This window comes from Acomys russatus, chromosome 8 (assembly GCF_903995435.1).
Source record: "Acomys russatus chromosome 8, mAcoRus1.1, whole genome shotgun sequence".
Classification (NCBI taxonomy): Eukaryota; Metazoa; Chordata; class Mammalia; order Rodentia; family Muridae; genus Acomys; species Acomys russatus.
In genome coordinates, this window is record NC_067144.1 from 41,151,495 (window position 1) to 41,177,906 (window position 26,412).

Genomic DNA, 26,412 nt, shown 5'->3' on the forward strand with positions numbered 1-26,412 from the left:
TTTCAATTTACCACAACCCAACAATGTTGCTGAATTCAGCCTCAGGAATTCAATCTGGACATCAAGTCAAGTCACAGTATAAATATATTGTAGCCAACACTGAAAGCAGCTGGGAGAAGAGAACAGGAATGAAACAAAACAAGTGGAAATGAGATCATGGGAGACAGATTAGATGCAAATGGAAAATGTCCAAATATCATGGAACAGAAAATGAGGTGAAGAGACAAAGAAAGACAACACATTTCAAATGAAAAAACTCAGCCATTTCTTAAGTACAGATACTTCTTATGCCTTCTGTTGGCTATATTAAAGAATATACTGGCATGCAAATATGTCACCTCTCCTGGGGACAAACACATTTACTGCAGTGAATATTTCTATATTTCATTTTTCACTATCAATATGTATTTTATAAGCAAGCATATTATGGTGGATCAAATCTGAACATGTGATGAATACACTTTGAAAAATAACATTATGACACTTTCTTAGATTTATTTTGTTCTACTATATATTCATGTGCAGTCATAGTAAACAGAATAAACCTTAAGTTTTAGATCTAAAATATATCACTACTGAGGGAATCTTATTCTTCATTTCCATTTTAAATACTCAAATGAACATGAGGTACAAAATTGGCAGAATCTTGGTAAGTGTTCAGCAACGTAAAGGCTCAGCACTTCAGAGAATCTACAAAATATCATACTAAACTGTTAAATGTGATATGGCTTTATGAATATCTATAAATGGCAGATGAGTTTTAGTCTTCATTTTTTTACTCACAATAGAATAATTTGATATATATGCATATATATATATAAAATCATTAATATGTCAGGCAAATTTATAGGAGAAATCAATTATAGTATTACATGTACATCCTATTTTCTCAATAATGCTTTAATGCATAACAGAATCAGAGAAATGCACCAGAGAAAATGTCACTATTCTCCGCAGACAACCCTTGAATAACATTATGCAAAAGCTAATTCATGATAAATGATTTCAAGTCTAGATCTCAGAATAGCTTATTTAAATGGTATCAGAGAAGAGCACCTCACCCGCAAAAAGGAGTCTAGGGATCCGTTCTCCATATACTCTACCACGATCATTACTGGTCGGCCTGCAGAAGAGCAAGGAACACACATGATTAGCGCCATTACAGAGAGATGTGCTGCAGGTATGGATTTCTGGCTGCAGTAGCTAAGTTATTTGTATTTTAAAGGGGGAACTTAACTTGTCAACCTCTTCTGGGAAAGTGTGCTCCTATATGTACCACTTTACATCTTTATAGCATTATTTATTTTTGAGTTCATAAAGGGACATGGATTAAAATCTGAGTTACAAAGAAATTGAACATGTTTTATAAATGTCTGTGATTGCTTATATAGATTATGTTCTTTTTGTTCTCTAGTTTTTCCATAAATGACAACTAACATAGTTATTGTTAAAGCAGTCACTGCTGCTCTTCTTGCAGTTTGGCACAACTCCCATGATATTTTGGCATTTTTTTTTCTGATTTACATTAGAGTGGGCAGTTCTAAAATTATTTGTAAATCAAAGCAGAAAGAAGAAATTCATAAATCCTCATTGAGTACTTATAAAGGATTAGACATGGACTGCTTTTAAGGGATTCCAAGCAGAATAATTTTTAGTAGATTGATGAATGTTGCCCACTAGGTAGGATCTGTTCGCATGCCTGATTATCTCTTTATTGGACACAGATTTGATCAGCAAAGGGGTGATGGCAGTGCATGAAAAACAGGTAACTCTGCCTTGTATGCTTGTACAGAGGCAAAGATCAAGAAGTGAGCGCCTTTTATCTCATCAATTGTTATAGTTCCCAACACATCTCTATTAGGTAAAGTATTTGACATAAATAACTTTGATTTGTTTCAAAGAAGGAAATGTATTTACTCTTTCCAATTGCACAGGTTTAAAAGATAAAATTTCAATTGAGTGGAAAATGATATTTACCTGAAATAGGAATCTATCAATGCTTACTTTCTCTTTCCACATTTTTTTTATTTATTAGAATTCTTGATTCAATCTGAATGGCACATAGCTATTTTTGTGACATAAAATGATCTGGAAAGAGACTACCAATGCCAATGGACTCATAATTCAAGCCTTTTTGCTGAACTCAAAGCCTTACAGGTTAGAAAGGGTAGCCATCATAAATTGCTTCAACGTATGCAAATGCTGGATTTTACATTTGAATGTATATTTTAAAGAAAGATGAGCCAAAGGTTAAAAGGTGCAATAAAGCTCCAAATTTATCATGCATAGAATTCAAACCTAAGGAATTTTTTCATTTGGAGAGAATATTAACTTATGTTCTATAATGCCCCTCAAAGCTATTAATTTTACCCATATGAACAAGGAAGTTTATCAGCAATTATAGAGGTAAGATGAACTGTCAGCACTTTCATAGAGATCAAGAAGACCTGATTTGGAACTTGAAAACCTGTCATTCTGTCTTTTGTATGTCCATTGGTTTCAGGAAGCCAAGAGGTAGGGATCTGAGGCCAACACTTAGGTAGGAAAGTGGGTAAATTTAAAAAAGCTGGCTTTGTACCTCAACACCAAATTCTGAGCAATATTCAAGTTGGAATGGTGGTTAGGCTATGGGTGTTAAGGATGAAAGCTGCCTTTCTTCTTTGGGTACCTGAATTATCCCCCCTCTGTTTTTTATCTCTGTACTATCTCTTGACCATTGCTATCAGGTATCTATTCCTCAATAGTGTGACTCTCACTAGAATCAAAAGAGCTTGTAAACACTTCCTTGTATTGCTTCATTTCTATTATGCAGATAAGGAAATTGAGGGATAGAAAAAGCTATGCTTCTTGAACCCAAAGCCAGTAAGTAGCATCATTATGTATCATGTCTGGTGCTTTGGATCTTTGGACCTTTATCGTATAGTTGCAATTCAGAAAAGATTACTGGATGATAGTTCTAAGTCTAGGCTCGGTAACCACTCTCTACAATGAAGGATGTCACCTTCCTAACTTACCTTGCTACCCTTAGATCTACTGGATGTCCATTACTTTCACTTGTTCAGTTCTGTGTTCTGGCTTCCATTTTGCTATTCACCTGTCAGAGTTACTTCTTAACTGCCTTCTGTCTGCAGTACTGCCACATTGTGCACCCACCTCCTTCCAAAATTTAAACACTGCATATCTTCACAAGGCTTCGGGCTGATATTTCCTACAGACTCCCATCACTGCCCTTGTATATGATACAGCGTGCTCTGCTTGGCCTTTGTAAGGTCATTTTGTTTTCTCCTTTTCCTGTAAAGATTTGTGTCCTCATTCATTGGGGGTTTCAAGGTCATGTCCTATAGATATATCTATAGTAGTGAACATAGTAGATGCTTCATAAAATCATCAATTCATGTTTTCTTAACCAGCCTTATGAATTAACACTGAATTGTATCATAAAGATTCTTAGCCATGTGGACACAAAGTACTCTGGGCTTGGTTCTATCTATAACTCCTTATAGGTACGTTTGGCACTCTTAAAATCCATCAGTGACAAGTTTCACTTCTCATTAAGAACAATAAAGAATTAGATGAAGACTCCCCCAGTCTCTTGTGAATTAGGAGCTTCATTTGAGCCATTCTTTGGCATTTTATGCAGCACTCTCTGGAGAATGGTTGAACTGAAGAATTGTGTTGGTTGTTTTCTTCATAATGCTAGAATTTAAGCTGTATTTTGTTTCCTAATGGTTTTCTATAGGGAATATGTAGTTATAGTGTGGAGATTAAAATAAACTTGAAGTCCCCTTATTGCATTTATGACAAAAATACATAGGAATAAGGGAACTTATGAAAATTCGAAAGTCAGTCTTTATTTCTGTTTTAGGTGAGGGAAGCATTTTGGCAATTCTTTTTTTGTCTTTTTTCATATGCACAATTACATATGGAAATCATATATCATATATTTTAAGAGTATGACTGCTCCTGGAGATATGCTTGGAAGTAATTGATTTTTTTCCTGAATTTTCAAAAATATCTGAGCTTGTTTCCTTTGGTAAATTTTAGTCTGTTGCCCCAAGTGCCTCATGGCACAGCATCATCCAAGCGAGTGAATTGTTCTCACACAATGAGAAAACTCCAGGATGCTTTAGTCTCAGTCAGTTCTCAAAATTACCACTTAATTTACATAAAGTGTGTTGGTTTGATATTAAATCTTTCAAGACACCCAAAGTTATTGTTTTCTTTTTTAAAAAATATATTTTATTAATTTATTCATGTTACATCTCAGTTGTTATCCCATCCCTTGTATCCTCTCATTCGTCCCTCCCTCCCATTTTCCCCTTACTCCCCTCCCCTATGACTGTGACTGAGGGGGACCTCCTCCCCCTGTATATGCTCATAGGGTATCAAGTCTCTTCTTGGTAGCCTGCTATCCTTCCTCTAAGTGCCACCAGACCTCCCCATCCAGGGGACATGGTCAAATATGAGGCACCAGAGTTTGTGTGAAAGTCAGACCCCACTCTCCACTCAACTGTGGAGAATGTCCTGTCCATTGGCTAGATCTGGGTAGGAGTCTGAAGTTTACTGCACATATTGTCCTTGGCTGGTGCCATAGTTTGAGCAGGATCCCTGGTCCCAGATCTGCTGATCATAATGAAGAGCATTATGAAGTTATTGTTTTCAAGATTGTAAATTGTAAAATCATAAATACCCAGATATTGCTATGGATAGTCTTAACTACATCTGAGAAATCACTTATTTATGTTCTGAAGATAAGAACAAAATTCCTTTATCATCCTTTTCTATAATAGACAAAAATAACTATTTTTTATTTGGAACTTAAGACAATATCTATGCATACATATGCATATGTATATGTTTGTGTATATATATTCAAATACTTCCCAGAACCTACAGTGACTTTGATAAAGGAGCTTTGTGAAATCCATATGATCATAATACTGACTATTCCCATGATGGTGTTAAGGAAAAGGAAAAAAAGGCATCCTTTAAATTTCTCATAACAATCTCAAAGAACTTCTTTGCTGGTGAAATAGATTTTCTTTAGAGAAGATTTGTGATATAAAGAGATTGTAGAAATTTGCCATTTTTATATAAGTAACGAGCCTGTGCTAAATGTGGTGTTTTGAATCAATTCAGCAACTCCTAATGTGCAGCCAGTAAAATGAGGAATCGAAACAAATCTCAACAACCTCAGAACTCTATTACAGATTTAAATCATTCTAGCTTATTTAACATTCGATCATGTCTGTGCTTTGTCTAACAGGTTATAAACTTTCAGTGATAACTTGGATTGACAGAGTGCAGGTAATTTTTCTACCCACATGCAATTCAGCACTTTTGAACTAGTTATTTAATCTATTCTTCCTCCCTGCCTATTTTATAGATAGCGAATTACAATTATAATCTTCTCTGGGTTTGATAATAAATGAAATAATTTTTCTTATCCATGTAATGCTTTCCATAGATATGGATAATATAAATCTGAAAAGATATAATGTATTAAATTATTGTTTTTATTCACATGATAACTACTAAAATTGGGGACTGTTTTACATTGAAAGTGTTGCCAGGTTAAGTATCATAACCTACCCCAAACATAACTCATCCTCTATCACTTTGAATTTTGTTATTATGTATATGTATCAAAACTTAATTTATTTTTAATCTAATATTTTAATACTTGTACATAAAATTATATACTTATCGAGTACTATGTGATGTTTCGGTACTATGTGAAACTCATGAAGAAAATATCTATTTCCTTAAACCCTTTGTACTTTTATATAGTGAAAACATTCAAAGCCTTGCCCTAGAATTTTGAAATATACAGTGCACCACCATTCTCCTTTTCAGTCTACTATTCTATAACACAATAGAACTTCTTGCTCCTGTATAATTTGCTACCCACCTACCACTCAGCCACTATTACTCATCCCAGAGTTTGGTAATCACTATCCTTCTCTCATCTTCTCTAAGATCCACCAGTTTATAGTGCACACTAGCAGCAGAGAATGCAGTGTTTATTCTGTTTAACACAGTGATCTCTGGCTCCATCTGCGGTACCAAAATCTGTAACTCTTCTCCCACTGAGGACCAGAAGCAAAGGATCTCTGTATACTTTCTGTATCCTGAAAATGTTAGTGAAGCTGAATTTAAAAGCAGTGGATGAATTTGTTTGGGTGAGAAAGTTTCAAGGCAATATACTATCTGTGGTTACTGCTCACTGCTCTTAGATTTATCGTTGGAAGAGCAGAATGGAGTATAAAAATGTGCAGTTTGGCAAATGAGTAACTTTAGAGTTGCAATAGATGCAGGTGAAGACAAAGCATTTGCAATTTGTAATAGTTAAAGAGATTAGAGGTACTAAGGAGAGAACATAGAAGTTATACTGGGGTAATTGGGAAAGTGCCTGCATTGCAAAACTCCACCCACTAAGAGATTCAGGGTTATGAGCGTAAATTCATTAGATAATAGAATACCTAAAAAAAAGAAGATGTTTAGGAACACCCAGTTAGAAAAGGCTTTCTGGCTGGGCGTGGTGGCGCTTGCCTTTAATCCCAGCACTTGGGAGGCAGAAGCTGGAGGATCGCTGTGAGTTCAAGGCCAGCCTGGTCTACAAAGTGAGTCCAGGACAGCCAAGGCTACACAGAGAAACCCTGTCTCAAAAAGCAAAAACAAAAAAGAAAAAGCTTCCTGGGGGTTATTTTCCCACATTCAGGCAGGAAGGACAACTAAGGCCTCTGTAGCTATAGTCTATGTGAGCCAGGATAACGGGCAGTAGAACTTGGTCCAGGTGTTACTTTTTCAGGCATTAAAATTCAAGCAGTCATAGCAGAGGGGAGTAAGGGGAAAATGGGAGGGAGGGAGGAATGGGAGGATACAAGGGATGGGATAACAATCGAAATGTAATATGAATAAATCAATAAAATATATTTAAGAAAGAAATTCAAGCAATAATGAGGGTGGTGGAAGCCTGCATATAGGATCTTGAAAGCCACTGAAGCCAAGCAATGTGTTCCAGAGTTAGATTCTCAGCAAAGAGGAATTGAGAAGCCATTGATTGATTGAATCTGTGAAGGTGAGACTTAGCCACGATTGGTATGCTCGGATAGTGGAGATGCCAAACACAGTGGGCCTTGTAATGAGGAAGTTAGCAGGCGCTAAATGGAGTTGACCAACTGAGACCACAGTTCCACAGGCCACAGAACTGGAAGGGCAACCAGACACCAGTTGAAGCCATCATGATGTCCTGATGATGTCATTGCTGTGTGTTCTGATGTTGGCTCTGCTGGGCTTTGATCCTGGTATGGTTTGTTTCCTAGCTATTCTTTGCTCCTGACTTTTAGAATAGGAATGTTAACTTATTGCTGTATATTGGAAGTGTGCAATATGTTGTTCTCTTCTTTTTTTTCATTAAAAAATGTATATTTCTCCCAGATGATGAACTATAGGCAACTAATGAATCCTGGGAAAAGGAGAATTAGCCTTTCCTGAGGATGAGGTCCCTTTTTGGTTGTCACTCACAACTCACATCCTGAAATCGCATACAAACAAAGAACAAAAATGGACTCAATGGGTGGTGCATGTTGATACATATATGTACATATACATATAAATATACATATATGTATACACATATATAGTGTACATACATACATTCATACATGTGTATGTAACAATAATAATGAAAGAAAATGAAGTTATCAACTTGAGAGTTGGGGGGAGTAGGATGGAGGTTACCTAGGAGAGCTAGAAAAAGGAAAGGGAAGTGATATAATTTAATTTCCATTAAAATCATATTTTTAAGCCAGGTGCCATGGCCCTTGCACTCCAGGAGGCAGAGGCAGGCAGATCTTTGTGAGTATGAGGCCAGCCTGGTCTACAAAGCAAGTCCAGGACAGCCAAGGCTACACAGAGAAACTCTGTCTCAAAAAACCAAAAACCAACCAAACAAAAACCCAAAATATTTTTTAAGGTACAGTTATTCATCAACAAAGAGAAAATTTAGAATTATAACATACAGTGAAACAAATACAGACGTTTTTCAGTCTTTTCAAATACTTGGCATGTTACTCTGGGACAATAAATCAGTATTCCTAGAGTTTTCAAACATTATGATATTTTAAATGTTCTTCTAATAGTCTTCATACTCCATGAATTTAAAAAATTACTTTTTAAAAGAGTAAAATATGCTAAATTTAGCAATACTTATTAAGAACTATAGCCTATAGAATATTTAGTAAAATATAAATTAAAATTCAGGCATCCTAGTGAGGGAACCACCCCTTTTGTGGATATTTTCCATTTAAGGGTTTATGTGGCATTTAAAATATATTAAACCTCCTGGTAAGTGAAGTCTTTCATGGGACATGCCTTTTGGAGAGATGTGAGGACATCCTACTGGGACTCTAGGTAAGAGAAATATAGAAGATGGGGAAATAGAAGGATTCAGAGTGTCCTAGAAACCTATAAGAAGAACATCATGATGGGTGGATCGGGGCCCAGGGGTGGTCTGCTCAAACTATCACACTAATCAAGGACAATACCAGTAGTAAACATCGAACCCCTACTCTGATCTAGCCAACTGGCAGGACATTCTCCACAGTTATGTGGAGAGTGGGGACTGAGTCTGACATGAACTCTGGTGCCCCATATTTGACCACCTGCCCTTCGTGGGGAGGCCTGGTGGCACTCAGAGAAAGGATAAGCACACTCCCAAGATGAGACTTGATAGCCTATGACCATATAGTGGAGGAGGAGGTCCCTCTTGGTCATAGACCTAGGTGAGGGGAATAGGTTAAAAGCAGGATGGAGGGAGGAAAAGGAGGATAGAAGTGATGGGATAACAATTTAGTTGTAATCTGAATAAACTAAAAAAATAAAATTAAAAAAAAACAAATAAAATATACTAAACCTTGAGAAAACATCCAAAGGACTCATACAAAGTACCCTGTGTTTGTGCGCTCATTAGTGAGCATTGTGTCTTTTTTAAAATTATACTTTCTTGTTCTATATATACTATAATCACATATATTTGTATATATGCATGTATAGCTTATAGGCTAGGCTCCACATATGAGGAAGAACAGTGAATATGTGTTTTTTTCTTTCCTGACATTGGGTGTCCTTTTTCAATATTATACATTCAAACTCTATGCATTTTCCAGAAAAGACTTTTATTGAACTTTTTCTTTAGAAGTTAATAGGATTCTATATTGGAAACATGTAGTCTGTTTTTTGTTAGTTAGTTTGTTTCTGTGTCTAGGTTTTTTATTGTACATATTCAGTGTACAGTGCCTATTTTCATATAGGCAAATTTTCTCAAGTTTATCATGTACTTTGAGCCTATTAACATCTCATATTTTCTTTCACTTCCCTTTCTTCATATTTTCTCTCTTTGTATTAACCTCTTTTCTTCTAGTCCCTCTTTGTTTATTTCTCTCCTATGGACACATACAGACACACACACACACACACACAGGGACTTATGCATTTGTAAGAATCCTAAGGCTCTCTATATGTCTCATGTGTCCTTTTCTCCTTTTCCCAGTGTTCATTATTTTCTTGTCACCTAACATTACCCTTTCTTTCTCTCCTTTCTAAATATTATACTTCATATATATTCAATTTTTAGGTATAATCATACATTCATATACTATAACTATTTTTTCTTTCTGATTTTGAATGGCCTCACTTAATAGGATATATTCTAAATTCATCCGTTTTCTGCAACAGCTGAACATGCATGTATTTTGTATCCTTGCCATGCTTTCAGTGTACATTATCTGTTAATAGACATCTATGTTGGTTTTATTTCATTGTTATCATAAATAGATCATCAATAAAAGTTTCTAATAAAAGAAAAAGAATATAAGGTCCACAAATGAAAGAACGTGTGTGTTGTTTTGTCTATATCTGGCTTAGTTGCTTACTGTGATGATCGACAATTGCATTCAAGTACAGAACATAGCTTCATTCTTTGTTATATCTGATGAAAACTCCTTTGTGTATATAAACCACATTTTCCATATTCACCTGTTGACAAACATCTAGGCTGATTCCATGACATGGCTCCTGCAATAAATAAAGATGTGCAGCTATCCTTGTAGTAAATTGACTTAGAGCTCTCTGGGTATAAAGCAGATGCTACTTCTATTTTAGTTTTTGAGGAGCATCTACACTGATTTCCATAGTGACTAGAGCAATTTCATCCCAAGAACAGTAAAAGATTTGCTTTTTCTCCCCATCCTCACTACTATTTAGAGAGAGAGAGAGAGAGAGAGAGAGAGAGAGAGAGAGAGAGAGAGAGAGAGAGAGAGAGAGAGAGAGAGAGAAAACACATTTTGCATCAGGAAATACATGGAAGCTAACAATGGTCTATTAGGGTTTATAGAGCTGTGCTGGGATGTCAACTTGAAAAGGGGTGGACTTATATGGAATACTACTCAGCTATTAAAAACAAGGAATTTCCAAAATTTGTGGACAAATGGATTGAAATAGAAATGATCATAATGAGTGAGTTCACCCAGAAGCCGAAAGAGTCAAATGGTATATACTCACTTATATCTGGACACTATTACAAGGAATATGTCCCATGAAAGTCTTCACTTACCAGGAAACTGGGACAGAGGGGAGGACATCCTTTTGGCACTATAGGTGAGAGAAACATGGGAGAATGGGGAAATAGAAGGATCCAGAGGGTCCTAGAAACCTACAAGAAGAACATTATGATAGGCAGATCTGGGCCCAGGGGTCCTGCTCAAACTATGGCACCAGCCAAGGACAATATGTGCAGTAAACTTTGAACCCTTACCCAGATCTAGCCAATGGACAGGACATTCTCCACCATTGAGTGAAGAGTGGGGTCTGACTTTCACATGAACTCTGGTGCCCCATATTTGACCAAGTCCCCTGGATGGGGAGGCCTGGTGGCACTCAGAGGAAGGATAGCAGGCTACCAAGAAGAGACTTGATACCCTATGATCATATACAGGGGGAGGAGGTCTCCCTCAGTCACAGTCATAGGGGAGGGGAGTAAGGGGAAAATGGGAGGGAAGGAGGAATGGGAGGATACAAGGGATGGGATAACAATTTAGATGTAATATGAATAAATTAATAAAATATATTAAAAAAAGAAAAGGTGTGGACTTGTTATGGTCAATTTTGATAATCATCTTAGTTTGACTAAGAAACACTTAGATCCTTGGAAAAGCATACCTTCAGGTGTGTCACTGGGGTGCTTTTAGAAAGACCTGCCTTAAATGTGGGCAGTATCTCCCCCGCTCCTTGAGCTGAGGGCTAGAATGAACAAAAAGAACAAAAGGAAAAAGACATCTGTGTATAAGTCTTTTGTTTTTTTCTTTGCTGATCTCTCATGAGATGTGCAGCTTCTCACAGGCTGCCATGCGTTAGCCTTTACAATGGGCTCTGTCCTCTGAAGGGCCAGTGAGAATTAATCACTCCTCCCCCAGGTTGCTGCCTGTTAGGCATTTGGTCACAGAAGTGAGGAAAATGACCTAAGTATTCAATACTAAATATGGAATCACCCAGTAATGTCACGAAGGCATCAATCCATACCTCACTATTATATATCACCTTCTATACTGGCTGCTAGTGGATCCTAAGCTAAGGATTGCTTGTCACGATTATGATGGATTGTTACTGAAAACGACCAAGAGCAGTATAGTTAGTAGCTCCCCTTATAGTCTCAAAGGCTCACCAACATTCTGTAGCTGAAACCAACAGTTTTCCACTTGTTTTAATAAACAAAATTGCTTCTCATAAGGTGGCTATTTTTCACTTAAATTCCATATTACATTAGTTCTTAAAAAATAGCTTCTACCAGAAAAAGTTTCTTATTCTTCCTTCACTAGCTGTGTGCTTTCCACACTCTGTACCAATACTCTTGATGACTAATAGCCAAGTACATTGTGTTCCATGTTTCTCCTCATTTCTTTTTTTTCTTTTTTCTTTTTTTTTTTTTTTAATTTAGAGGTGATCCTGATGCTCTTGGAGAAATGCTGTAGAATAAAACATGGCATGCAGTGACAGGAACAACTGACTATAAACTAGAAAGGAGTGTCTACACTTACGAAAACGATAACAGTTCTTAGTCTATATTTACTTAAAAGGAAATGAATGGTGTAAAACTAAACCAAGCAACCACCAACCAACCAACCAACCACAGAACCCCAACCAAACCTCACTTTCTGCAGTTGCAGTGAGACATGTCATCTATATCAATGAGCCACACAGTATTCAATAATGTTTTCCTTCCTACTAGAAATTTCCATACAGGCAAAAGAGTTCTTCTTGTCAGGTAATGTCACATAGACAATAGAAATAATTGCTAATGACATCCAGTTCTATCATGCTGTTCACTATGAGAAGTGGAAGGCATCGGCTGCATTATATAATTTCAACAGCATAGGCTTTTATTTATCTTTGAATATTTTATTTAAGTGTATGTACATGCACCCCTTTCTCTGTCTGTTTATGTGGTATATACACATGAGTGGAGGCCAGAGGCATTGGATCCTTTGTAGCTGGAGTTACAGGCACCTGTGAATCACCTGACATGGGTGTTTGGAAATAATCGCACTTCCTCTGATTAGTGTTTGATAATTTCATATGTGCATATAACTTGTTTATCTCAATTCCGCCTTCTATTCCCTTCTGGCCAACTCCTTTTAGACTCCTCAGCACTTTTCCTTCTTCATTAAGACTGGCTTTCTAGAGTTTTGATTGCATCCATATTTGTCTGAGTAATATAACAATAATGATACTAATAATCACATTAAAAGCATATGTCATAGGCTATCAAGTCTTATCTTGGTAGCCTGCTTATTCTTCCTTTGAGTGCCATCAGACTTCCCCACCAAGGGGAGGTGGTCAAATATGGGGCACCAGAGTTCATGTCAGAGTCAGTCTCTGCTCTCCACTTAACTGTGGAGAATGTCCTGTCCATTGGCTAGATCAGAGTAGGGGTTAGATGTTTACTACTGGTATTGTCCTTGGTTAGTTCAACTGTTTAAGCAGACCCCCTGGGCTCTGATCTGCCCATCACGATGTTCTTCTTGTAGGTTTCTAGCACCCTCTGGGTCCTTCTATTTCCCCATCTCCTATATTTCTCTTACCTAGAGTACCAGTAGGATGTCCTCACATCTATCCCAATCCTCTGGTAAGTGAAGACTTTCATGGAACATGCCTTTTGGGCTAGTGCCCAAGTATAAGTGAGTATATACCATGTGAGTCTTTCTGCTTCTGGGTTAACTCACTCAGTATGATCATTTCTAGTTCCATTCATTCATCCACAAATTTCAGGATTTCCTTGTTTTTAATAGCTGAGTAGTATTTCATAGTGTAAATGTACCACAGTTTTTTTTTTTTAAATCTATTCTTCAACTGAGGGATATTTAGGCTGTTTCCATGTTCCAGCTATTATGAATAAGGTGACTATGAACATGGTTGAGCGTATGTCCTTGTTGTGTGGTGGAGCATTTTCTGGGTATATTCCAAGGAGTGGAATAGCTGGGTCTCGAGGAAGCCCTATTCCCAGTTTTCTGAGAAAGCGCCAGATAGATTTCTAAAGTGGTTGTACAAGTTAGGACACTCATTTTTAAACTAATTTCATCTGCATAGCATTCCTATAATGAATGCAATTATTACATTGGCTTAACATGAGAACTCATTGATGTATTGAGGGTTTAAGTGGCAAAAGTCGGGACTTAAACAGCAACTTTCAGAGCTCAAATACTTGTCCATCTTGATGAAGCTTGAAATAACACTGAAGTCTCCACCAGTCATTTGGAAAGCATAGAAAGCCACCCTAACCCTTTATGTCCTCCTACAGAAACATTCTGAAAAGGAATTACAGCCTATGTGCTTCTGTAGCTACCAAAGATAATTTACATAACTAGTAAGTGCCTACTTACAGTAATGAAAACAGCTGGTAAAATCTTGAGGTTTTTCTTCTTCCACATCCCAAACTATGATAATCGTTCTAAGACTATTGTATACTGATGTTTTTTTTTTTCAAGACAGGGTCTCTCTGTGTTAGCCTTGGCTGTCCTGGACCCACTTTGTAGGCCAGGCTGGCCTTGAACTCACAGCCTCCCTCTGCCTCTCTAGTGCTGGGATTAAAGGCGTGCGCCACCATGCCCGGCATTGTATAGGATTTTTTAAAGTAATTTTCATCATCTTCTCAATTGGCACTTAAGCAAACAGAATTTCACACTTGTAAATTTACTTGTAAGGGGCACATATGAGAACTTATAAAAGGGGTAATGCAAAAATATTTTTTTCACCTCCTCTGGGGAAGGCATTGGAGATGCTGTTACATCCTGAATCTTTTAAGAGCTCTAAAAGGTCGTCAGGAAACTCTGCATTTCCCAGTGGTGAGAAGATGTTGTGCTTCTGGCTTCAAAATTGCCTTTGGTTGCATAAGTGATATGTTATAAAGTTGTCCAGTTTTCTGTATCATCACACCAGGAGAGAATTGCCAGTAACTTTAAAATAAAACAAATATCTATAGTATATATTCAGTATACACTAGTATGGTAGACTAGAGATTGGAGAAAATTACACTGAAATTAACATACAGTATTAGCTGTCCTTCTCTGTACCCTGTCCTCCCATCTGCTACCTAATTTAACCCTTCCTCTTTCACTTTCTTACTAGTTACATTCTCTGTTTCAGTGAAATCCTCCCACACCATGACTTCTTTTCTTAATTTTTTCCCCTTCTTTGTGTACTTTCATTTAAACAGATATATCTAAAGATTGAAAGCTAACATCCACATACGAGAGAAAACACATAGATTTTTGTCTTTCTAGATCTGGGTTACTTCACTCAGAATGATTATTTCCAGCTCCATCTTTTTACTTAAGAGTCCCATATTCTTACTCTGCTTTACAGTTGAACACTACGTCCAATATACATGTTTGTTGAATCCAATGGAAATGGACATATATTGTGTACATGAACCATATTTCATTATCCATTCACCAGTTGGTTGACATGTAGGTTGTTTGCTCTTCCTGGCTATTGTGTGTTGAGCAGAAATGAGTGCTGATGGCAAAATATCTCCACAGTAGGATATACAGTCCTATATTCGGGAGTGCTAATTGCTGTATCATATGGTAGACTTAGCTTGAAAAACGTCCACATTGACTTCCACAGCAGTTGCACCGGTTTGTATGCTCACCAACAGTCAATAGGTGTCCCTGGCTCCTGTGTCCCCACATCCACACCATCATAGGCTGCCATTTGCTTTATTGTTCTTAGTATTCAGACTGGGTTCAGATCCAATCTTGAGGAAGTTTTAGTTTAATGGTTTGCTTTCTTTTGTTTGGGGATGCTCTGTGGATGACCTATAAAGTGTCGTGTAGCTCCTACACAGAGGTTTTGAAGCACAAGCTCTTCCCTCCACTTGCTAGCTTGCTCTTACTCTGGGTAATATATTCCCTTTTTAAAAATGTGTCTTTATCTCAGAAAAATGGGAATAGGGCTTCCTCAAGACCCAGCTATTCCACTCCTTGGAATATACCCAGAAGATGCTCCAGCACACAACAAGAAAATTTGCTCAACCATGTTCATAGCAGCCTTATTCATAATAGCCAGAACATGGAAACAGCCTAAGTGTCCCTCAGTAGAAGAGTGGATAAAGAAACTGTGGTACATATACACTATGGAATACTACTCAGCTATTAAAAACAAGGAATTCCTGAAATTTGTGGATAAATGGATTGAGCTAGAAATGATCATAATGAGTGAGTTAACCCAGAAGCAGAAAGAATCAAATGGTATATACTCACTTATATCTGCATACTAGCCCAAGGGACATGTCCCACGAAAGCCTTCACTTACCAGGAAATTGGGACAGAGGGGAGGGCATCCTATTGGGACTCTAAATGAGAGACGCATGGGAGAATAGCAAAATAAAAGGATACAGAGGGTCCTAGAAATCTACAAGTAGAACAATATGATAGGGAGATTTGGGCCCAGGGGTCCTGCTCAAACTAAGGCACCAGCCAAGGACAATACAGGAGGTAAACTTTAAACCCCTTCCCAGATCTAGCCAATGGTCAGAATATTCTTCACAGTTGAGTGGAGAGTGTGATATGACTTTCTCATGTACTCTGGTGCCTCACATTTGACCATGTCCCCTGGAGGGGGAGACCTGGTGGCACTCAGAGGAAGGACAGCTGGTAGCCAAGAAGAGACTTGATACCCTATGAGAATATACAGGGGGAGGTAATCCTTCTCAGGAACAGTCATAGGGGAGGGGAATAATGGGAAAATGAGGGGGAGGAAAGGAATGGGAGGATACAAGGGATGGGATAAACATTGAGATGTAACAAGAATAAATTAATAAAAAAAGATTTATTTATTTACAAAAAAAAATGTGTCTTTATTTCTATTTCTAGCCACACTCTCCTTTTCTAATTCATTGCCCTTGGACATAAGAACCCGGATTTCTCAACAAGTTCCCTGGGACACTCTGGCAAGTGCCCTGCAGACTCAGACCTCTGCTTATAATGCTATGTACATAGTTATTTATGATGAACTTTTAATTATAATGAGAAAACAATTGCTAAATGCATCATGCATAATTAGATCACTGTTTACCTTCTTCCCACCTGGAGAAGTTACTATTTATGTTCAAATCTCTGCTGCAACTTTTACAAGATGTTTAATTTCTCTTTCTCAGTTCAGTTTAGCTACGTGCGCTCTCTGAAAGCCGTCTGTGCAAAGAACCGTGAAAGGCCCACATTGTGTCAGAGCCCGGCTTCCACTGTGCTTTGCCCTACAAAGCACAAGATTGAGTGCCGAGCGGAGACTTATGCATCCCAGGACTGGTTTCCAACTCATGTTCTTAAGTGCCCCAGCTGCCCAACAGGGCATGCATTCCACCCTGAGGGAATGGCTCTCAGGAGGAAAAGCGGTACCAGACCAGCCAGGTTCCTTTGGCATTTCTAATTAGGGAGGAAACACCTATAAAATAGCTCCAGTCAATGCCAAGATGAAATGCTGATTCACAAGTCTGTGTAGAATTTTTCTTCTGAAGAAGAAAATGATTCTTTGACAAATCCTTCAAAAGATTTGACCATGTCTTTAACTAGAACCAAAATAAATGGCATAATCTATAATAATAAACAAGATTTCTAGGTACTGGGTATGTTTTTAGTGAGAATTTAAATATGTAACATTTATATTTTTAAGATTCAAACTTATTCAAATGATAGATAAAGAGAAGCTTTTATGTTAATAAAGAAGCCTTCTCTGAGGTCAAAGGGTAAAGCATGTGAAAGATTATGAATAGACACACATAAATGGATGAGAGATTATTTAAAGGCTCTTTTGAAATTTTTAAAAAAAAAAGTCTTTCTGGCAGACAAGAAAAAAATTGAGAACCTGTTCAAGAGTTTGCTATCAAATGTGCTCAGCAGCTGCTTTCTTCCCTTTATAATGTGCCGCCCGTCTATACAATGGCAACATGTTTAATTCCGAGCAGAAGATCTACTTCTGTGGGATCACGTGCTTACTTTCTGAGCTTCAGGCTGCCTGGAGACCCCCAGCACCCCAAATTTACAAGTGTTGGCACACATGACTCTGTGCATGCCTTCTTGCGGAAGAGAGTCTACAGTGTTTAATTTTCTCTTAGATTTCAATGTTGGGCATGGGGATGGAGGCCAATGAACCACCGCACTTTCATTTAGATCAGATGGGGCTCACTTTCCTCCAAAAGTGACTTGCCCATAGGATTCTTTTATCTCATAAACTGCATGGATGTTTCTCAAGCCTAATGTTTGTAGATTTTAATAACTTCAATGTAGTGTATGTTCCTATTCTGATTTTTAAATATTTCCAAATAATATTTTGAAGCTCTCTTCCTTAATTTTAAATAATGTCCCCACTTCTGGGGTACTTTTTGATAAATCAGAGTATGTACCCGCTCTCACAAGTCCATTGACTTTGAACAATAAACCAGCTGACAAAATACAACTTGGGTCTTGATCTGGCTTTTGCATTGTTTATAAAGTATATCCTATAGGGTGTTTCATTAAAAAAAAAAAAGCGAACCTGGAACTACCAATACTGCAAATATTTTATGGGAGGCATTTCTTGTTAATGGATTAGCATGACAGTCACAGAGGTTATCTTCCTTGTGCATTGAAGGCTTGGTGTACTGCTGTTCTGTCTGTGACCCAGCCCCTCAGTGCTTCTCTCACCAAAGGTAGTGGTAATCATGGTGGCCTGCCTAGACCTGCCTGAGTTTGCAACTTAGCTTCTCTTTTCTCCTAGGCCATTCTTCTGGATTTTCCTCTAAAGGTTTCAGCAGCCAAAACATTAGAGAAAGAGATTTTTAGAAAGAGTGACCTCTTGATTAGGGACTGAAGTGGGTGGGTCAGGGCTGAACTCATGGCAAGGAAGGAACAAATTGGCAGTTAGTAATACAGGGGAAGAGGGACCTTTTGTGCTACAGTACATTTGAGTGGACTATTTGGAACTTCTCCTCACGTATTTTATCTATTTCCGTTCTCTTCAATTCTCGACATAAGCAGGCATGTGGACACACCCGCCTGTAATTTATCTTGGGTAATTGGCAAGATTTGCAACTGCAAAATACATAGCAGCTATACCCCTCAATGGAATAACAGGAGTTTTTCATCCTGAAGACTACTTATAAAGTGAATTGTGTAAGGTGTATTTAGACTAAGTATGATGATAGTTTATTAAATAAGGGATTTTTGGTATATTCTCTAGAAAATTAATAATCATCACCATGGGTAGTTGGTATGCTGAAAATGACTGGGTTTGAAATGTTTTAGGACAAAGTCATGGCCTACACTTCTTCTAGCCTCTTAGCATGCTTCAAGTAGCCAAGAAGAGACTTGATACCCTATGAGAATATATAGGGGGAGGTAATCCCCCTCAGGAACAGTCATAGGGGAGGGGAATAATGGGAAAATGGGGGGGGGGAGGAATGGGAGGATACAAGGGATGGGATAAACATTGAGATGTAACAAGAATAAATTAATAAAAAAAAAAAAAAAAAAAGAAAATATAAAGAAACCATGTACTGCTGTTTGATCACATTTAAAGTTCAATGTATACTTTACCAGTATTGATTTCACTTGGTACACTGAATTCATGTTAAATTTCCTCATCATATTTTTAACTCCATTCAAACCTGTCACCTAGTCATAATTATTAGTGTTATTTCTTTTCTGAAGTCTCCGTATGGGCCCAGAGCTGAGACCATCATCATCACCAGGCACAAAATTTCCTGTGGCTTCAAACTTATCACTACTAGCCTAATTTGAACACCTAAAGTGTATACTTATAAAAAATCTTTAGACATGCTAACAGTACACACAATATTTCCCCTAACTTCGTATTAGGTAGCATTTTATATGGAGGAGAGAAAGGAAAATCTTGCCATTTGTTATGCAGGCTATGGAGCCATTTTAATATTTTTTTTTTCAGGGCTGTGAGTCCTTTGTTGGGAAAATGGTACAGTTGAAATGTTAGTGGCTTACACAAAGCTGGGTTGTGAATTCATTTCCTTGTAGCTAACCAATGAACAGAGATATGGCTGTAGAAAGGTTTGGATCTTTGAATTTAAGAACTATTAAAATATCTTTCTGAGAAAATAAATACGTTATATACTCAGAAACTGCACATCTGTGTCTGAATCACTTTTTGTTTAGATTTTACAATTATTCAGTTCCGGGTAAGCAGAGTCTAAGCAGACTGGCCATTTCCTTTGAACCTGACGCATGCCACACAATGAAGAGACTCTGAAAGGCAAAGAAGAAGAGTCATAGTCATGGTGCAGACAGGCAAACTGAGGTGCCACTCTGGAGTGACACCTGTTTCTAAAATTAACCACAGAGGAAATATTAGGTGGACTTTCAATGCTTACTTTTTTTCTGAATTTCCTATTTTAAAGTTCCACTTGTTCCCATGTATTATGTGGCACTGGCCAACGCATCCTAGTGTTTTTCTCTATCTTAGACTCAGAAAAATAACCCTTTAAAATGCCCTGTCTAGAAATAAGAAATTCACAAATGATTGACTGTTGTTACACAAATACTGACAAGCCTGTCTATTTTTTGGGTCTCATGATCCAGTGATTGTTCTAGCAATGAAGTTAAGTTAGGAATAAATGCTGTAAGAAATACTGTTGCTTAACAGCAGGATGTGCCGCATAAACAAAGGATCAATATTTCTAAACAAAACATACTTGCACATCTCATTTGAATTTGATTAACAGGAACCAAGTTAACATCAGCACTCGAAGTGGTGTGGTAATTCATCAAAGACACAGGAAATGTTTTGAGAGACCATCCATTTCTGTGGCATAAAATCAATCAGTAGACGTCCAGCAGGCATCGTCCTTCAGCTGGTTCGGAGCGTGTGCTGAGAGGAAGTGATGGGAAAGGAACATGCTTCCTGTCCTAGGGTTGATACCCTAAGCCTGAAGGAACATACATGTGGATATTACATGACAAAGGAATATGTCAGGTAGGAAGTATATGAAATAGTAAGAATGTCATGTGATGACTGGATTGCTCCTCTCAACAGAAGATTATGAAGGAACTTCTTGGGAACCTGGCTGGAGTTGAATGAGAGGAAATGCAAATTGCCTTTGAAACTGTGGCAGGCCTCGCTGCTAGGTGTGAAAGTGCACAGGGACCTCTTAGGAGAGGATTTTCAGTCAGGAAGAGTGAGCTGAGTTAATTTCAGTTTGAAGGGAACAGGAACAAATTGAGATCTATAAATGTTTTAAACAGCAATTTTGTTTCACCTGATTTGTATGTAAGTCATGAAAACTAAATGGAGTTTTTTTCTCCTACAAAAGCTAGAGGCAAGTTAGGCATAAAGCCTAGAAGAGGGGAGTGTTAGGGCGCTTCTTCAGATCCTTCTCTGGAAGGGAGATTGTATGTCTGTGCTGTGGAATATCATCTTCCTTTTCTCATTCCCAGTGGCTAAATGGCAAGGGCTATTTCAAATTTTTTTTTGATAGGACTGTCAAATAACTCAAATCACCATTAGATCTCATAATGTCATTTCTGTCAGCTGTATCCGAATTCACCAGATTGCCACTAATATTAGGAATAAACCACTGAAGTACTAGTGCTAATCACTGAGATATTAATTATATAAACTAAGGCTACATAAAATTATAATGTGAATTAATTTTTCAGAAAGAAACCAAACATACATCAAGTGTTTTACAGAGCTGATAGAATCATCCCAACTTTAGAGAAGTTAGAAAGTTGCAGGTCTAAACCAAATATCTTGTTATCTTGGCCAGTAACTCTCCACTCCGCCCCCCCCGCCCCCCCTCCGTGCCCCCCCCCCCCCATCTCCTTGCTTTAATTTGTTGCCTTTTCCGGCTTACGGTATGAGCTTTCAATTACAAAATATCAAACTATACTCAAAAGTGGGTGTAGAAAAAGCTAGCCATTGGCACAGCAAGGAGAAGCTCATGAGGAAGGACAGAGCGGCAGCAGGGGGCAGAGGTTGGGAGTGACGGAAGTAGCGATTACAGATGTCACAGGGAGCTAACCTACCCAACTGGGTGAATGCTACAGTCAGCACAGGATGACTGCTCCCTACCGGGGTGGGTGCCGCAGAGTTTGGTGTCAGGTTCGACACACCGCAGTACGACTTCTTCCAGTTTAGAGTTCTTGGCTTGCACCGATTACAGGGTGACTGCAGTGTGCAGGACTCATTTATTAGTTTTTCAAAATGCTGTCGTTAGACCTGATAGATGTCCTGAGAGACGTCAGGGGCTCTACACTTCAGTGATAGCGTATAATTGGGGTTTCCTAGCTGGATCCGTAGCTCTGCCAAAATCCAAACGCCATTAGTGAGCTTCCGGGACTAGTGCAGCATGCCTTGCCCTTCCAGGTTCCTCGTCACAATGATGTCAACAGTGTTGTCTTGCTACTTGCTGGAAACTGTGTCAGCATTTAAATGACATTCCGTAATCTGAAACTGGAGTTCATTTTCATTAGGAATATCCTTCCATGTTGCAAGGAAGACCTGGCGCTCCATTTTGCCGTCTTCTACAAAAAGCACATTGAGTGGGATGACATAGCTGAAGTAGAAGACATCAGTATTGGACAGCTTGCTTGGCAGTGACCTTGGCGGGGGCCTTGGAGGAAGTCCGGCAGTAGGACAGTCCTTTGTCCCGTCGTCAGGGCCTGCAACTTTCACTCCTTCACCTACTCCTGCTGTGGTCAGCAGCGGTCTGAATGATCTGTTTGAGCCTTCCACTGGGATAGGCATGACAACTGGTGGATACGTGGCTCCTAAGGCCGTTGGCTACCTGAGGTAAAGGCTAAAAGGCTTGGAGATCTCAGGTACATTCACACACTGCCAAGGGTACATCTACATGGAAATGAACTTCACCAACAAAGCTCTGCAGTATATGAGAGACTTTGCCATGCAGTTCAACAAGAATAGCTTCGGTGTCATCCCAAGCACTCCCCTGGCCATACATACTCCACTCATGCCAAAGCTGAGCATTGATGGCTCTCTGCCTCTCAACTCCTTGGGCCCGTTCATGAAGACAGAAACTCTGAATGATTTGCAGGTGGCTTTTAAAAACAATATTGATGGCTTCTACTTCAGCTGCCAGTAAATCTTTATTGTCCATTCTACCGCGTGACCTAATATTCTTAGCTACAGCCTTCTGGGATATAAAACAGATCCTTACCTTCTAACAACAGAAGAGCTAAGAACACTCTAACATGTGAGGCCTACGGCATGTCCTCCACGTTGTAACTGCCTGTCCAATGCTACTGATGCACTCAAAAAGTATCTTGGTTTATAACTTTTCATGAGGGCCCTGGAGAGATGGCATACAGGTTGAAGTACTTGCTGCTCTTGCAGAGGACCTAAGTTCAATTCTCAGCACCCACATGGCACTCACAACCCTCTGTCACTCTAGTTACAGAGTTACATATACATAAATAAACCCTAAAAACCACTTCATTAAATCACTGCCATGTTGCAACATGGAATTTGGGCAACCTAAGTATGTGGTTCCAGTCCACATACATCAAAGTATACATCAACTAACAGTAAGTATACTGTTAGTTGATTTTATGTATTAAGACTAATTAACAGACAAGAGGAAAATATAAGAATAATTGAAAGAATAGTTGGCATTATGTTAAGAAGAGTAAACAAATGCACATCTTGAGACTTTTGAAAAGTTAGGATTCCCAGTCTTGCCAAATGTTCCATTACCTGCTGAGTGTGCCAGCCCTCTTGGATACACTTAAAGCACTGGCATAATTTATACCATTACTATCACTATGATAAATACACAAGAATTATGATTAAAAACATCAAGAGTCGGCTGGCCAACGCCTCTAGTCCTAATACTCAGGAGGCAGAGGCAGATGGATCTCTGTTTGAGGCCATCTGGTCTACAGAGTGAGCCCTAAGACAGCCAGGGCTGTTGCACAGAGAAACTCTGTCTTGAACTCACCACCACCACCACCACCACCACCACCACCACCACCACCAACAACAACAACAACAATAAAACAGGAAAAAAAACCCATTAAGAGTCAAGTACAAGGTAGGTCTGTATCATTTGGGTACAGTGGAGTATGACAGCTTCAGACCTGAATGATAGGAACCAAAGATTTGTACTAGTGGCGCTATGAATAACTCATGAAAATTTTACTAAATTCTTAAAGTTCAGAAAGATATGCTATATTTTATTTCATAATTTTGGTCAGATTATTAATTTTAGAAAGGACTGAATGTTAATTTTCTATCTCAAAATTTTCTTCAAAACTTTTTCTGGCTCTTCTTCAAATCATTTTCCTTTAGTGAAAGGGACTTTAATTAAATCTCTAAAGACTTATCCAATTACTCTTTCCGTCAACATACTTAATTTTCAATTCTCTTTTGTGGTCCATTCCAAGTGTCAAGGTGGCTCTAGTTCTCGGTTACCTAAGCTCCATGCTAAGTAGGCACTTGGAAAGCGAATCCTTTCCCCTTCTTTGATGCTATTTTCACAGCACTAGATATAACTGTGCTTGCTGTACTACAGAGTCACATACATTTCTTTTCAACCTCTTTTAGAAGTATTCATCTTTAAAAGAGTTATATTGGTTTATGTGGTCGTAGAGAAGTGTAGCCGGGATACCTACCAGCAGGAATCCTCGGGGGCAGAGATCCTCCAGCTGTCACTGGATGTGGTGCTTGGATGCTATTTAAAAATCCAGCCCTCAGGAAGCTGGGGCAGAAAGCTTCTACCCCAATTGCTGGAAATGATCCTTGGAAGAAAGAAAAATTGACGTTAATCAAAGTCTTATCCATGAAAAAGTTAATGATCATTTACGTGCAATTAAGCCTCAAATCAATAATGGCAATAAGTATTTCAAGAAAGTTATGAAATTAAATGATCGGGATATAGTTTTTCTCAAAAAAAAATTGTAAGATCATTCTATTATTCTTGAGAAGAAAGACCCTCTCAACTAATTAAAATTAACGATTTAGAAGCAGGCAAGATCTTACTATGCAACCTTGTCTGGCCTGGAATTCTCTATGTAGACCAGATTGGCTAGTACTGGTATTAAAGTTATGCACCACTAAATCTGCATTTATTTCCAAGAGTAGGTCATGCAATGATGAGATAGACATGATTGTCAGTCACAGACATCCTCTGCATTATCCACACCTACATGAATGATAAATATACAGAAGATTGCCCCAGTAGCATCTGAAACCCATGCTGTGCCAAAAAACAAACAAACAAACAAACAAAAAAAAAAAAAAAAAAAAAAAAACAGTGCTTTGCTCTGGGAGCATCAGTTCCAGTACCTGAGACGAGCATAGCATTTTAATATTTATTGCATGCTTTAAAAAATATTTATAAAACAACAAACATAGGTCACTCTCCTTAACTCATCATACTTTTTTGTTAAGGGCATGATGAGAGTTTGCAAAAGTAGAAGCATTTTTCCCCCTCATTTTATGAAGTAAAACAACAATAAAGTGTTTGGAAAGTCATTGAGCAAATCATATAATCACAGAGTGTAAGGGTATTAGAATAGAAAAGCACATCCATTAAGACTTGTGTCTATCCAACTAATACACTTAGGTCTAGAGATGGGGAGCGATGTCACAGAGTTGGCAGGCTACAAGGACAAACCCCATGGTGGAGTGAATATAAGCAATGAACAAATCCCTATTTGGAGCTTACTATCCTTTGTATGTGAGTTGGAAAATAGCATTCTGAAATAAAAACATTAAAAGTTGGCTTCTTGATGACTGGAAGACAACACAATCACTCTGAAAAAAATTTAACAGCCACTCAGCATTAGTGAATGGATGACTTTGGTGATCCACATGGCCAATCTAAAGTGAAATTCTAGTTGTTCACCAAAAGTACATGCATCTTGTTCAGCAAGTCCCAAGTTTGTGAAGAGACTTTACTCTGTCTTGTGGTTTGAGTATAAAATCTCTATAGGCTTCTGTTCTTGAATACTAGGTCATTAGCTAGTTAACGGTGTTTTAAAAGATTATGGAACAAAATAAAGATAGAGTCTTGCTTCAGGAAGTGGATCACTGTGGGGGGAGCCTTGAGGATTTGAAGCTTGGCCCCAGTCCATGTCTACTCTGTTGAAATACTGTGATTAGAACTTCCTTATACCATTTCACTTGTGCCTCTTTCAATGAGGGACTGTATCACCTCAAACTGTAAGCCAAAGTTAACTCTTTGTTCCTTGTTTCCTTCCAGGTATTACCTCACACCAGTAAGACAAGTAGTAACTAATAAACTATTTCCAACACAAAATCTTTGTCAGAAGTAGGTTAAAGTTGGGAGCATCTCTGTACTTTGGCCAGAACTCATAGCACAGTCGAAGTACTTTGAACATTAAGAGATATGTCACAAGTACCCAGGAGCAGACCAGGGAGTACACTGGCAGAACTTCAAAGAATAGTGAAAAACATTTTTTTTTTTCATGTGACTGCATAGCGTTTTCATCACTGATCACAAAGAGTTCCTCTGTGTAAGGTCTCCCACAGAAAGCATTTGCTACATTGAAGTGCTTTATCATTATCTGGAAAACACTCGTCACTAATGATGGCATTTCATTGAATGCCAGGTGGATGTAATCTCATATAGGCACATAGCGTTCTTATTTAAAGTCAGAAAAGAAATGATGCTGTTATAATAGAAAAATGACTGCAATAAGTACAGATTTTATTTTATGAATGCTATGTAAACTAAAATGGCAGATATTTTATGTATATATTTAAAATATGTATTAATAGACATATATTAAAAACTAAAATTTTAGCTGACAATGATTTATTAAAACCAAATAATAGAAAGATTGATTAAAGTATATTAAATCTCAGTGA

The 26,412-nt window shown here is 38.1% G+C and overlaps 1 protein-coding gene across 1 annotated transcript in view; it reads right to left on the minus strand.

The window, feature by feature from the left end:
• LOC127192792 (ephrin type-A receptor 6) overlaps nt 1-26,412 on the minus strand; it is an 877,103-nt gene that overhangs the window by 133,213 nt on the left and 717,478 nt on the right. The window contains exons 12-13 of the mRNA XM_051150102.1: nt 24,192-24,317; nt 1,062-1,123 (exon numbers count right to left, since the gene is read on the minus strand). Coding sequence (XP_051006059.1) covers nt 1,062-1,123; nt 24,192-24,317 — 188 coding nt within the window. The remainder of the gene's footprint in view (nt 1-1,061; nt 1,124-24,191; nt 24,318-26,412) is intronic.